General features: G+C 40.6%; 2 protein-coding genes across 3 annotated transcripts in view; one reads left to right on the top strand and one right to left on the bottom strand.

The window, feature by feature from the left end:
- ALS2CR12 (amyotrophic lateral sclerosis 2 chromosome region 12) overlaps positions 1-2309 on the top strand; it is a 62691-nt gene extending 60382 nt beyond the window's left edge. Inside the window, exons 13-15 of the mRNA XM_025404847.1 lie at positions 909-998; positions 1127-1236; positions 1876-2309. Of these exons, the coding sequence (XP_025260632.1) occupies positions 909-998; positions 1127-1236; positions 1876-2002 (327 nt within the window). The 3' untranslated portion in view covers positions 2003-2309. The remainder of the gene's footprint in view (positions 1-908; positions 999-1126; positions 1237-1875) is intronic.
- Positions 2310-3742: 1433 nt separating this feature from the next.
- CASP8 (caspase 8) overlaps positions 3743-12308 on the bottom strand; it is a 59321-nt gene continuing 50755 nt past the window's right edge. Inside the window, exons 7-9 of one of the 2 annotated variants that reach the window (XM_025404845.1) lie at positions 11351-11492; positions 5362-5863; positions 3743-4218 (exon numbers count right to left, since the gene is read on the bottom strand). In XM_025404845.1, the coding sequence (XP_025260630.1) occupies positions 4083-4218; positions 5362-5863; positions 11351-11492 (780 nt within the window). In that variant the 3' untranslated portion in view covers positions 3743-4082. Of the gene's footprint in view, positions 4219-5361; positions 5864-6408; positions 6492-11350; positions 11493-12308 lie in introns of those variants that run through there. The other variant, XM_025404846.1, reaches the window with a different exon arrangement.

Below are 12308 nucleotides of genomic sequence, written 5' to 3'. Positions count from 1 at the left end.
CTCTGCTTAACACCCTTCAATGGGTCCCCATTGTTCTTAGGTTACCTTGTCCTCTCAGGTGCCACCAGGCTCCCCTGTATTTCCTCACCATGGCCCTCTATCCTTACTGTCTCTATTCCACCCATATTGGTGTTCCTTTGGGTCCTCAAACACAATGAGCATTTTGCATTCTAAGGACCTTTGCACAGGCTTCTATTCATTCTTTAGTGGAAGTTTGTTTGTGTGTTTGTTTCAAGAAGCTGCTTTTTAGAGCAGTTTTAGGTTTACAGAAAAATTGAGCAGAAAGTACAGAGAGTTCCCATATACTACCCCACCCCACCCCACCACTAGTTTCCTTTATTAGTAGTATCTTACATTGGGGTGCCACATTAGTTGCAGTTGATGAGCACTGTGGATGCATTCTTATTAACTAAAGTCCGTAGTTTACATTAGGGCTCTTTGTGTTGTACATTCTGTGGGTTTTGCCTAATATATCATGTCATGTAGCCACCATTATAGTGTCATACAGAATAGTTTCACTGCTCTAAAAGTGCCCTCTCCCCCACCTATTCATCCCTCCCTTGCCCTCCAAATCCCTAGAAACCACTAATCTTTTTTCTGTCTCTATAGTTTTGCCTTTTCCAGAGTGTCGTATAGTTGCAATTAGTAGTAGGTATTTAATAAAAACTTGCTTAGTGAATGAATAACTGATTGCCATTGTAACCATTCATGTGAGCTCTGGTGAGGCTGAAGAGAAGGATATACATGAGTGAGACAAGGAGGAGGTAGGACTGACAGGGTGTGAGTGGCCATGAGTGATGCAAAAGTAGCTCAAGTTGCTCCCTTGCATTACAGTCCAGGTGCCCTGGAGAAGAAACTAAATAAATAGACATCGGCATGATGTCCTGCAACAAATTCTTCTTATGCAGGTCATGGAGGAAGAATTGCATGCACAAGCCCTCGTCCTAGAGTCACTTAACGCAAACCTCTACTATACCCAGGTGGAACTCCAAAAAGAGGTGAGTCCCTGCTAGAGTGGGGATGGGGGTTGGGGGAAGAACCTAGGTCTCTGTCCAGCTCTGCCGTATAGCTCTGCCCTGGATGGCTCTGGGTTGGGGAAGATGGCTTTAAAATATTTGTCTTTCAGAAAGCTATAGTGGGAAATCTGGAGAAAATGCTTCAAACCAAGTGTGCTGAAACTGAAGAAAAGTATAAGTACACCATACAGATCCTGATGGAAGAGAACATTCATCTGAAGTGCGGCTGCTGCTGAAAAAGACATGGCTGAGTTCTCTTTAGGAGTGGGAAGGAGTTTGAGTGAGGAATGGGTTAGGAAGATAGACCAAGTGCTCCCTAGTTATGTCAAGGCACAGGCATTTTCAGGAGGGAGGTGTGTCACTGCAGGCCAGCGACACAAAGCCAGATAGTTCACTTGAGGTGGAGTGGAGATGTGTCTACGCTTCTCCCATTCACCTGTGTCCTTGTTTCTGTGCAAAACAACACAGGAAATTTATCTCCCAGTTTCTGAGTTTGCTCAGTTCTATGACTGATGGTCTTACCATTACATGCAGCTGCTTCTGGTTCCTATGGAAATCAGCTTTGGATCAGAAGGTGTACTGTTACCTGAAGCTGCATCTTAGATCATTAAAATAAATTTTGGTCAATACTTTAATAGAGGAAAGTTATTTATTGCATTGATTTAGTAGAAAATTCCTCATACAGGACTTCAGTCACCTGAACACCATACCTCACTAAATTCAAAACCACTGGAAGTAATGATTGAGAGACTGCTGTGGTGAAGGAACGAAGGCACATTGCTCTCCCCGCACCCCAAATATCCTATACCCTTTCTAGCTTTTGAGTTGACATTGATACATCTTTCCTTTCTTTTTACAGGCAAAAGGTAATTTCTAAGAATGAAGAAATGTATGAAGAATATTCTGGGAGATTGGCCTCTATTACTGTTTCTAAGGATGATTCTGACACCGTGGAAGATGGTAGCAAGAAAAGACAAGAATCATAAACATAAAGTCGCTCTCCATTATTGAAGATGGTCGGCACACCATTTCTGTAGGCCCCGGAAACTCCCAGCAGGGTTTTCTTCAGAACATGTGTATAATGAGTTTAGTTCTTGGGTTGCTCTGACTCTATTTTTGCTCTATTCTGAGTGGCCGAAAATGTTTGAATTCTCATCTGAATTTCACAACTTATCACGGATGCTTCATTGAAAAATGATGCTCTCCGTACTGGGAGCTGAGCTTTCTCTGAGTTTTGTACTATTTTTCTTCCACCTTTATGTATTTCATAGGAAAGAAATAGATTTGAAAGCCTTCTTCCTATTGAACTTTTACTATATTTGGGGGGGGGGGGGTATACCTTTGTCCCCTGGGGCATTTAGGTAGCAAAAAAAGATGATGTGTTGATTTTATCTAAAACCTTTTTCTCTCATACCCATGCCCCCTACTTCCCTACCTCTCAATCATGTTCCCTGACCTATGACTTAGGAAGGGTTTCTGATTATTCTTACCACCTTCTCTGGACCATCACCAGAATTCAGACACCCACAGGGCAGGCAACATAAATAAGTGAAGTGGGCTAGACACAAGGAAAACAATTGCATAAGCACAGTGGTAAGTGACAACTGACAGCAGCCTCAGTAGAGGGGCTTGGGCAGGGCTGGGGCACAACGGGTGGAGAAGAATGACCTGCAGAGCACTGTCCCATCTGAAGAAGGTGCTTCTCAGATCTTTGCCATGCAAAAGCGTGAGGTCAATATTGTCAGATATTATGATTTTTTCAAAGAAGGTATCCTGGTTTTTATGTGATATCTCCTAATTTTTAAACGTTGACAACAAATTTTAAAAATACAACTGTGTGTGCCAATCATGGGAGACTCAAGTAGAACATGTCTGTGGTCCAGATGTTTTCCACCTGTGAGATGTCATTGGCAGAAACCAAAATCAAACACAAAAAAATCTCCAAGGAGCAATAAGATCAAATCATACTTTATTCTATTAAAAAGTATTTTTGAAAAAAGATACTTAAATTTTAAAGATAACTTAATTCCTAATGATTTAAAATAATCCAAGCAGAGATGAAAGAGCAAATGCAAATGCATAAAAAGACCCACAGCATTGTTAGCAAAAAGCAAATATAGTTAGCCAAGCATATATATATCATGAAAGTAAAAGAAGGCAAAAAGCAAGTTTGGGGATAAATTATGTAAAACTTGTAAAATAATTTGAATTTTTAAAAGATTTCAATGAAATTTTGTTTTATTAAAAAAAAAAAATTTTGGCTGGGTATGGTGGCTCACATCTGTAATCCCAGCACTTTGGGAGGCCAAGGTGGACAGATCATGAGGTCAGGAGATCGAGACCATCCTGGCTAACATGGTGAAACCCCGTCTCTACTGAAAAATACAAAAAATTAGCCAGGCGTGGTGGTGGGTGCTTGTAGTCCCAGCTACTCGGGAGGCTAAGGCAGGAGAATGGCGTGAACCCGGGAGGCGGAGCTTGCAGTGAGCTGAAATCGCGCCACTGCACTCCACCCTAGGCGACAGAGTGAGACTCTGTCTCAAAAAAAAAAAATTTTTTTTCAAGACGGGGTCTCACTCTGTCGCCCAGGCTGAGACGGGGTCTTACTCTGTCACCCAGGCTGGAGTGCAGTGGTGTGAATATGGCTCACTGCAGCCTTGACCTCTTGGGTTCAAGTAATCCCCCCACCTCAACCTCCCAAAGTGCTGGGATTATAGACATGAGCCACCATAGGTGGCTATTTTCTAATATTTTTTGATGTGGTAGTGTGGAATTTTACTTTAAGAAAGAATTAAAGTTAATAGAATATTAACAGTGGGCTTAATGTTGATAATAATTTGAATCAAAATCCAGATATATTCGTAGCTGGATTTTGCAGGCATCTGGTATTTATTGCCACCAGGTAAAAACATTCCCAAAGCTCTAGGCATGAGCGAAAGGAGACAGTGTTATTGTTGTTAATATCCTATTAACTTTAGCTCTTACAAAAAAGTGCAAAAAAGCTAATAAATTAACTACTTAGAAAATTAGTAAATAAACATAGTGTTATATATCTAAATAGCACTATCAATCAGAAGGGAAGACAAGTTTTTTCCTTAGTGTGAAAGTTGGCTGTGGCATCTGTTTCCCCATGTTTTTCTTGTCATCCTTGTTGCTTACTTCATAGTTCACTTCAGTCAGGATGGTGAGAATATCATCGCCTCTGAAAGACATCACATAACATTGTGACTATCTGTGGGGGAAAGCAACTGATGAACTGTCTCCTCTGCTGTGCTCAGAGAGAGTTCTGTAGTTCTTTCTCTCAAAATATCAGTCATTTGAAACAATAAGTTGCTAAACCAAGACCTACCCCAGCTTTCCTGGTAAATGCATTGTCTCAGAGCTTAATAACTTACTTTTGGTTTATTCAGGAACTCTTTTGACCGTCAGAAACCTCAGTGTCAGTATTAGAGTTGATTTCTTTCTCTCCTGACCTGTGCATATCTCACTCTTCTCCATGTTACTTGGCTCCCACAGTTGCTTCAATGCCCCCCAATACTCTCTGCCTCAAATTGACATTGCATCTGTGGATTCATCTTTGATGCAATTAAACTTAAGGCAAGTGAAAGTACAATGTCTCCTGCAGCTACTCCTACCTTCTTCTCACCAGGATCTCTTAGTGTTTTTGTTAGGCAACCTCTTCTTCTACCTCGGAGCTAGCCCTGGAAACCTTGCAGGATTCATGATCTAAGTTACAAAATCTAAGTTAGATTCATGATCTAAGTTGTGGGAAATTCTCACTCTTCATATACTCAAAACTTGAAATACAGGGCTAAAAGGAACCTGCTGTTTATTTCCCATAATGCACCAAGAGGTTTTAAGGATGGTTTGCTGTTATAGAACTTTTGACAGAGTTGGAGGATGTTAAACATTGAATTGGGTTACTGCCTTCTTTGGAAGATTTCCAAAACTAGTTGAATTGGCTCACTCATGTTTTGGCCTAAAGACAGAGAGCTGGACTATATGACTTTACCCGTCTTTCCTGCTCTGTGACACCCTGATTGTCCTTTGAGGTGCTGAATAAAGGAATAAAACATCTCAGCTTTTCCATCTATAAACTAAGGATGTTAACACTTGCCACTCTCCCACTTTGTAACTGACCTGGGAAGTGCAGCTATGTGATCCACAGCTAGACATCTAGAGATGAATGGAAACCATTCCCCTTGCACAGTTCTCTGACCTGTTGATGTCATCTAAACCACATATCACTTTCTAATAGTCTCTGAATGTGAGTAGATAGTAGTGGTGATGGAGTAGGAGGGGAAGGTAGTGTAACAGTGAGGTGGGCTGAGTAGGCAAAACTTACCGAGGACATCGTTCTCTCAGGCTCTGGCAAAGTGACTGGATGTACCAGGTTCCCTCTGCAGGGTTTCGGTAGGAAACACAGTTATTCACAGTGGCCATCCCCAGCAGAAAGTCAGCCTCATCCGGGATATATCTCGTTTGAGGTGATGATAAATCCATTTCCAAATAGGGTTGCTCCTCTGAATCAGTCTCAACAGGTATACCTTTCTGGTAGTTATCCCCCTGACAAGCCTGAATAAAAAACACTTTGGGTTTTCCAGCAAGGGAAGGGCACTTCAAACCAGTGAACTGAGATGTCAGCTCATAGATGGGGGCCTCCTGTCCATCAGTGCCATAGATGATGCCCTTGTCTCCATGGGAGAGGATACAGCAGATGAAGCAATCCTTGTTACTGTGGTCCATGAGTTGGTAGGTTTTCAAAATCTTATAGATTTTCTCTACTGTGCAGTCATTGTGGTGCTGGATCTCAAAATGAAGCTCTTCAAAGGTCGCGGTCAAAGCCTCTGAAAAGTGAAATTTGAACAGTCACGTTATACCACAGTAATTCACAGACCAGAGCTGGAGAGCACAGTGGGCATAACATTGATAGATAAGAAATGTCCATCAATGATAGACTGGATTAAGAAAATGTGGCACATATATACCATGGAATACTATGCAGCCATAAAAAAGGATGAGTTCATGTCCTTTGTAGGGACATGGATGAAGCTGGAAACCATCATTCTCAGCAAACTATCACAAGGACAGAAAACCAAACACCGCATGTTCTCACTCATAGGTGGGAATTGAACAATGAGATCACTTGGACACAGGAAGGGGAACATCGCACACCGGGGCCTGTTGTGGGGTTGGGGAGGGGGAAGGGATAGCATTAGGAGATATACCTAATATAAATGACGAGTTAATGGGTGCAGCATACCAACATGACACATGTATACATATGTAACAAACCTGCACGTTGTGCACATGTACCCTAGAACTTAAAGTAAAAAAATAAATAAATAAATAAATAAATAAATAAATAAATAAAGGATTTGAACCAGAAATTCAAGAGCAAAACCCTCTGTGTTTGTAGCTGGATTCTGCAGGCTTCGAATATTTATTGCCACCAGCTAAAAACATTCTCAAACCCTGGGGCAAATGAGAAAGCAGAGAGTTACTGTTGGTCTGTTTTCTCTACTAAACTAGTTTACAAGATGAGTAAGTTATCATTTAGGCTTACTACTGAACCAATTTTTAAAATGACTATATTATTTACATAATCAGGAAAAACAAAACAATTTTTGAATAGAAGATCCAACTTATTTTATCCTAAACCTTCTCAAAATTATTTACGTTTAGCAAAATAAAATACATGAATTAATAAAATAGAACTAAAAGACCTTTTACAATAGGTTATCCCCTCTCTATCCCTCACTATTACCTAGTCACATTCCATGAAGGCAACCACTTTCAGTTTTTAACCACTCTTTTTTCACATTAACCTCCATTTTGTAATGAATTTGGGTACACTGCTAATTACTCATTTATAAATTTTAGACTTTCACATTGAGTTCTTATTATGGAGAATAAGCATTTGGTGCTCTTACACAATTATTTAGAATTTTGGTTGAATCCATAGTAATATTTTTATTTTTTTAATTTTTTTTTTTTTTTTTAAGAAAAGATCTCACTCTGTCACCCAGGCTAGAGTGCAGTGGCACAATCTCAGCTCACTGCAACTTCTGCCTCCCAGGTTCAAGCAATTCTCCTGCCTCAGCCTCCCGAGTAGGTGGGACTACAGGCACGCACCACCATACCCAGCTGATTTTTGTATTTTTAGTAGAGACAGGGTTTCACCGTGTTGGCCAGGCTGGTCACGAACTCCTAGCCTCAAGTGACCCACCCACCATGGCCTCCCAAAGTGCTGGAATTGTAGGCATGAGCCACCACCTCCAGCCCATAGTAATATTTCTATTATTAAGACTATGTAAACATAATGTTCTTTCATTATGTTTCCTTATTAACCTTTTTGCCTTTCCTGGAATTAGTAATTGTATTATTTTTTCATCTATTTTGTTTCCTATATGCTTAACACTATTTTTTCTCCAAGTGCTCTAATGGATCTGGCCAAAATCTTTCAACATTTTCAGGCTACTTGTCTGACTCATTTTTATTTCTTCCTCGAAAACTTTCCATCCAGAGCACTGCATCCTTCTGCTGTAATACCAACTGGCTGTTCTGTAGGCCAGATGAATTTATCTTCTCCTGGGACATCTCTCTGTCTCTTCCATAGTAGATTATCTGTTTCCACCATCGATGACTTCCTCTTTCTTACTAGTTTCCTTTGCTGGAGCATAACCACGAGGAGTACATTTTTTGAGCCCTTGTATGAGTCTTTACTTCATAGAGTTCTATTTCCAAAAGCATTTTTCCTCAGAATTCTGAACGCTTTTCTTCACAATCTCAGCTTTCAGTGTTGCTAGAGAGAAGACCTTTTCATTCCTGATACTTCACATATTTGGCTTACTTTTTTCTCTTTCCAGAAGCTTCTAGGGTATGATATGTTTGGAAGTGATTCTTAATCCATTATACCCTTTCAATCTGGAGATTGTGTCATTTCGTTCTTGGAAAGTTCCATTTCCTCTTTCTCTGCCCTTTCTTTCTGGAACTCTTATTGTCAAAAATTGGACATCCTTGATTCAGCTTCAAATTTTCTTATCTTTTGCTCCTATTTTCTATTTTTGTCTTTTTATCCTACTTTCTGAGACTTTGTCTTCTACTTTATTAAATTTTTCATTTTGGTGCTCATATTTTTAATTTTCAAGGAGTCTTTCTTGTTCTGTCCCTGTTTCATAACATCTTGTTCTTTTATGGAACTTTAACTCTCTAAGAACATTAAATACCAATATTAAGCAATAAAAACAGCTTGCTTTTTTCTCAACATTGTCTTTGTTTCATTCATATTGTTTCATATGTTTCTTGTTGTTTTCATTGCCTCTTATTTATTTATTTATTTATTTATTTATTTATTTGAGACAGAGTCTTGCTCTATCACCCAGGCTGGAGTGCAGTGGTGCGATCTCGGCGTGGTGCGATCTCGGCTCACTGCAACCTCCACCTCCCAGGTTCAAGCAATTCTTTTGCCTCAGCCTCTGTAGTAGCTGGGATTACAGGCACCTGCCATCACACCTGGCTAATTTTTGTATTTTTAGGAGAGATGGGGTTTCACCATGTTGGTCAGGCTGGTCTTGAACTCCTGACCTCAGGCGATTCGCCTGCCTCGGCCTCCCAAAGTGCTGGGATTACAGGCGTGAGCCACCGTACCCAGCTGCCTCTCTTTTGTATTAGAGGCTTTCTTCAAACGCCTGCTGACCTTTGGTTGTCCATTCATAAATTGACTAATTAGTCCATTAAAAAGTCAACTGAAAGCTCTGTGTTTGTGGATGTGGTTTGTTCACTGATGGACTTCATAGCAAGATGATGGTTGGAGACCTGATCATTGCATTAGGAAACCTCCAGATGTCATTATCTCTATGCATTTTAGCTAGAGCTTTCAGCTGCTCCAGAGGTAAATCTGTATCTGCTGCCAGTGTTCTTGGAACCAAGTTGGTTTAGAGATCTGACTCCACGCCACCAGTAGGTTTTCTTCAGTCTGTCTGTGTTCAGTAAAATGCTTCATTGCTTCCTTTGCTGGGCCTGGTACACCCAAGTGTAGAGTTTCTCTGGTTCAATTTTATGAGAAAACAAACTTCCTGTTCCTTATGATGGTAGAATAAGAATAGTTGCTGCCTCTATGAGAGGGAGGTATGAATCTGAGGATTGTATAGGCTTTAAAGAATCTTCCTGTTTTCTGCTCATTGCCTCACCTACACTTTGTACCTCCAATTGCTGAATTTTTCCAGGATTCTGTGGGGTAAATAGGCTTGCCTCTTTTCTGTGTTCCCCTCTGTAATCAGTTAGGTTGCAGCTTTCTCTGTTAAGTCGATTACCTCTACTCTTTTGTTTCAACTCCCCCAAATTGTTGGAAACCTTTCATTAGCTATCATCTCCATTCTCGTTCTCTTGATCCTTGTTGGATTATTCCTTTTTTATTCCTTCTCCAGCATTTTGTCCCTGTCAGCACATCAGAGCTAAACATAAGCCATCAGTCAAAAGACAGTCTCAGCCAGGTGCAGTGGCTCACACCTATAATCCCAGCACCTTGGGAGGCCAAGGCGAGTGGATCACCTGAAGTCAGGAGTTCGAGACCAGCCTGACCAACATGGTAAAACCCATCTCTACTGAATACAATTAACTGGGTGTGGGTGTGGCACACATGCCTATAATCCCAGCTACTTGGCAGACTGAGGCAGGAGAATTGCTTGAACCTGGGAGGCAGAGGTTGTGGTGAGCCAAGATCATGGTATTGTACTCCAGCCTGGGCAATAGAGTGAGACTCTGTCTAAAACAAAAAAAGTCAGTCTAGCATTAGGAATAGAACAAACAAAAACTGAAATGCAATTGTTGATTTGGAAGCACTCTGGCAAGACTAATACAGTGTGTTGGTTCTGTGAAAAAGTTCTGATCCTTTGGAAATGTGGAATGTTGATTTAAAAAATGACTGTAAAGTGAGTGTCAAGGCACTGAAGCAGGACAGAAGGGAGTCTCTCAGGAGAAATGACTTCTGCAGTGGGGTCTCCTACTTTTACTCATTTAGCATAAAACATAAGAACAGGAACAGAAAAAGCAGGACACACAGACTCGAATGCCTACCAGAGACTAGTCAACCATGGGCCAGTTATAAGAAAATGAACTGCCAGAAATAGAAGCAAGTGTTATTTTAATAGAAATGTTTTAATTTTAAAATAATACAAATCAAGGGCTCGAAATGTTTTTTTAAACACCAAGCACATAATGACGAATGATGTCATCAATGCACTTAATCTCTGTGCCTTTTTAAAGGCTTAGATTTGCTTAAATAAACAAATCAAATGTTAACATGGGCCAGGTGCGGTGGCTCACACCTGTAATCCCAGCACTTTGGGAGGCCGAGGCAGGAGGATCACTTGAGGTCAGGAGTTCAAGACCAGCCTGGCCAATATGGCAAAACCCCATCTCTACTAAAAATACAAAAATTAGCCGGGTGTGGTGGTGTGTGCCTGTAGTCCCAGCTACTTGGGAGGCTGAGGCAGGAGAATCACTTGAACTGGGGAAGTGAAGGCTGCAGTGAGCCGAGATAGCACCACTGCACTCCAGCCTGGGCAACAGAGTGAGACTCTGTCTCAAAAAAAAAAATGTTACTAGGGACCATTACAGAGTCCTGATGATTATAATCAGTCTACATTAATTTTCTAAACTTACCTCCATTTGCAAAACAAATCAATAATTGATGTTATGCCTGATGAACACTATTTTCAAAAGTTCTTTGATCAAATCAAAATTATTAATATCTCAATGGTGATGGATGATTTTTATTTTTTGTTGTTGTAGTCACTTTTTATATTCACATACTACAAATTGTTTTTTCATTTAACTTGTAGGTTCTTGATCTTAGCTTAAATAGGCTGAGTAAAAGAACTGCTAACCAGTTTAATATTTAATACTTGAAAATGCTGTTTCTGTTAAGAACCCACAATTTCTGCTGCACTTAACAGCCCAATCTGTAAACATGCAGCCTCTATAAGAGCTTTGATACCACGGCAGTTTCATCGCTTAATGCATTCCACAGAAGCACTATGCAGTTAGCTGAATTAAAAACAAAGCTTATTACTGCTTTTCATTGTGTCTTTTAGTAAGATTTGATATTTCATATTTATACATACATTGCTTCTATTTAAAAGATTAATTTTTTAAAAAGCAGGAAACTGACAAATGTATAAGAATGTTCTTTACCTCCACAGGGAAATATGTTTAAATCCATTTTCTTGAAACATGACCCTTTTGGTATAGCTTTTGTTCTCTGCCTTTTGATTTAAAAAAAAAATAGGCATAAGAAATATTTCACTTTTCTCTTTTGGGTTCTACTGTACCTGCATCCAAGTGTGTTCCATTCCTGTCCCTAATGCTGTAAAGTTTGGGCACTTTCTCCCGTGCTTTCGTAAAATCGTAATTGTTGATGATTAGACAGTATCCCCGAGGTTTGCTTTTCATTTGGTAAACTTTGTCCAAAGTCTGGAAAACAAAAACCCAACCCAGGAGCTGACTCTGTGGGTCAAACACTAGAGATGTAAACAAACAACTCCCTAGTAAGAGGACTTGCTTTCCATTGCACCACCCCAACTTGGGGTCGTTTCCTTGAAGAACTAGTTTCTACCTATTTCCTTCACACAGGACCCCTCAGACTTCTGCCCCATCATTGTAAAGTCAGTTTCCCAATACCTGGGCCTCCTGAGCACTTTGCACATATGTTAATATTGTTGTCATCATATTGTATTATTGTTTGTTCTCATTTCTGCTTCCCATACTATACAGAAAACTCCTTGAGGTCGATAACATCTGTGCCAGGGACTACGGTGTATTAACTTACGAGAGCTCAATCAAGAGTTACTCAATGAATGTCTTTGGTTGCCCCCATGCCATAACCTTGTGATTCTCTTGGCTGTCTACTGAACTCATCTGTGCTTCGTGGCTAACAGTTGAGGGTCTCCCATTCATGCATTGCACAGTGTGGTCCCAGGATTTTAAAGGTGATGGCTTAACCCAGCTCTCAGGACCACGGTGGCTGCTGGGAAGAGACGGGCTGGTCAGGCAGGTCCTGGCTACACTGTAGGTTATGGTATCCAAATTGTAGTATCTGACAGTACCTGCCAGGGATGGCCCTGTGTCCTATTCATTCTCCTAGGGCTGTTTCAGTGCTGAGATACTCAGCATTTAGTTGGAGCTTCACGTAGCCCCTTGAGGTAGAGAAAAGGGCTCCAGGCTAGGAAGCCCAGTTCCTGCCTCTACTTCACCTTATGACTTTGGGCAAGTAACCTGTTATCTTAATAT

The sequence above is a fragment of the Theropithecus gelada genome, chromosome 12 (assembly GCF_003255815.1).
Source record: "Theropithecus gelada isolate Dixy chromosome 12, Tgel_1.0, whole genome shotgun sequence".
Taxonomy (NCBI): Eukaryota; Metazoa; Chordata; class Mammalia; order Primates; family Cercopithecidae; genus Theropithecus; species Theropithecus gelada.
This window is presented reverse-complemented; position numbering and strand designations above follow the sequence as displayed.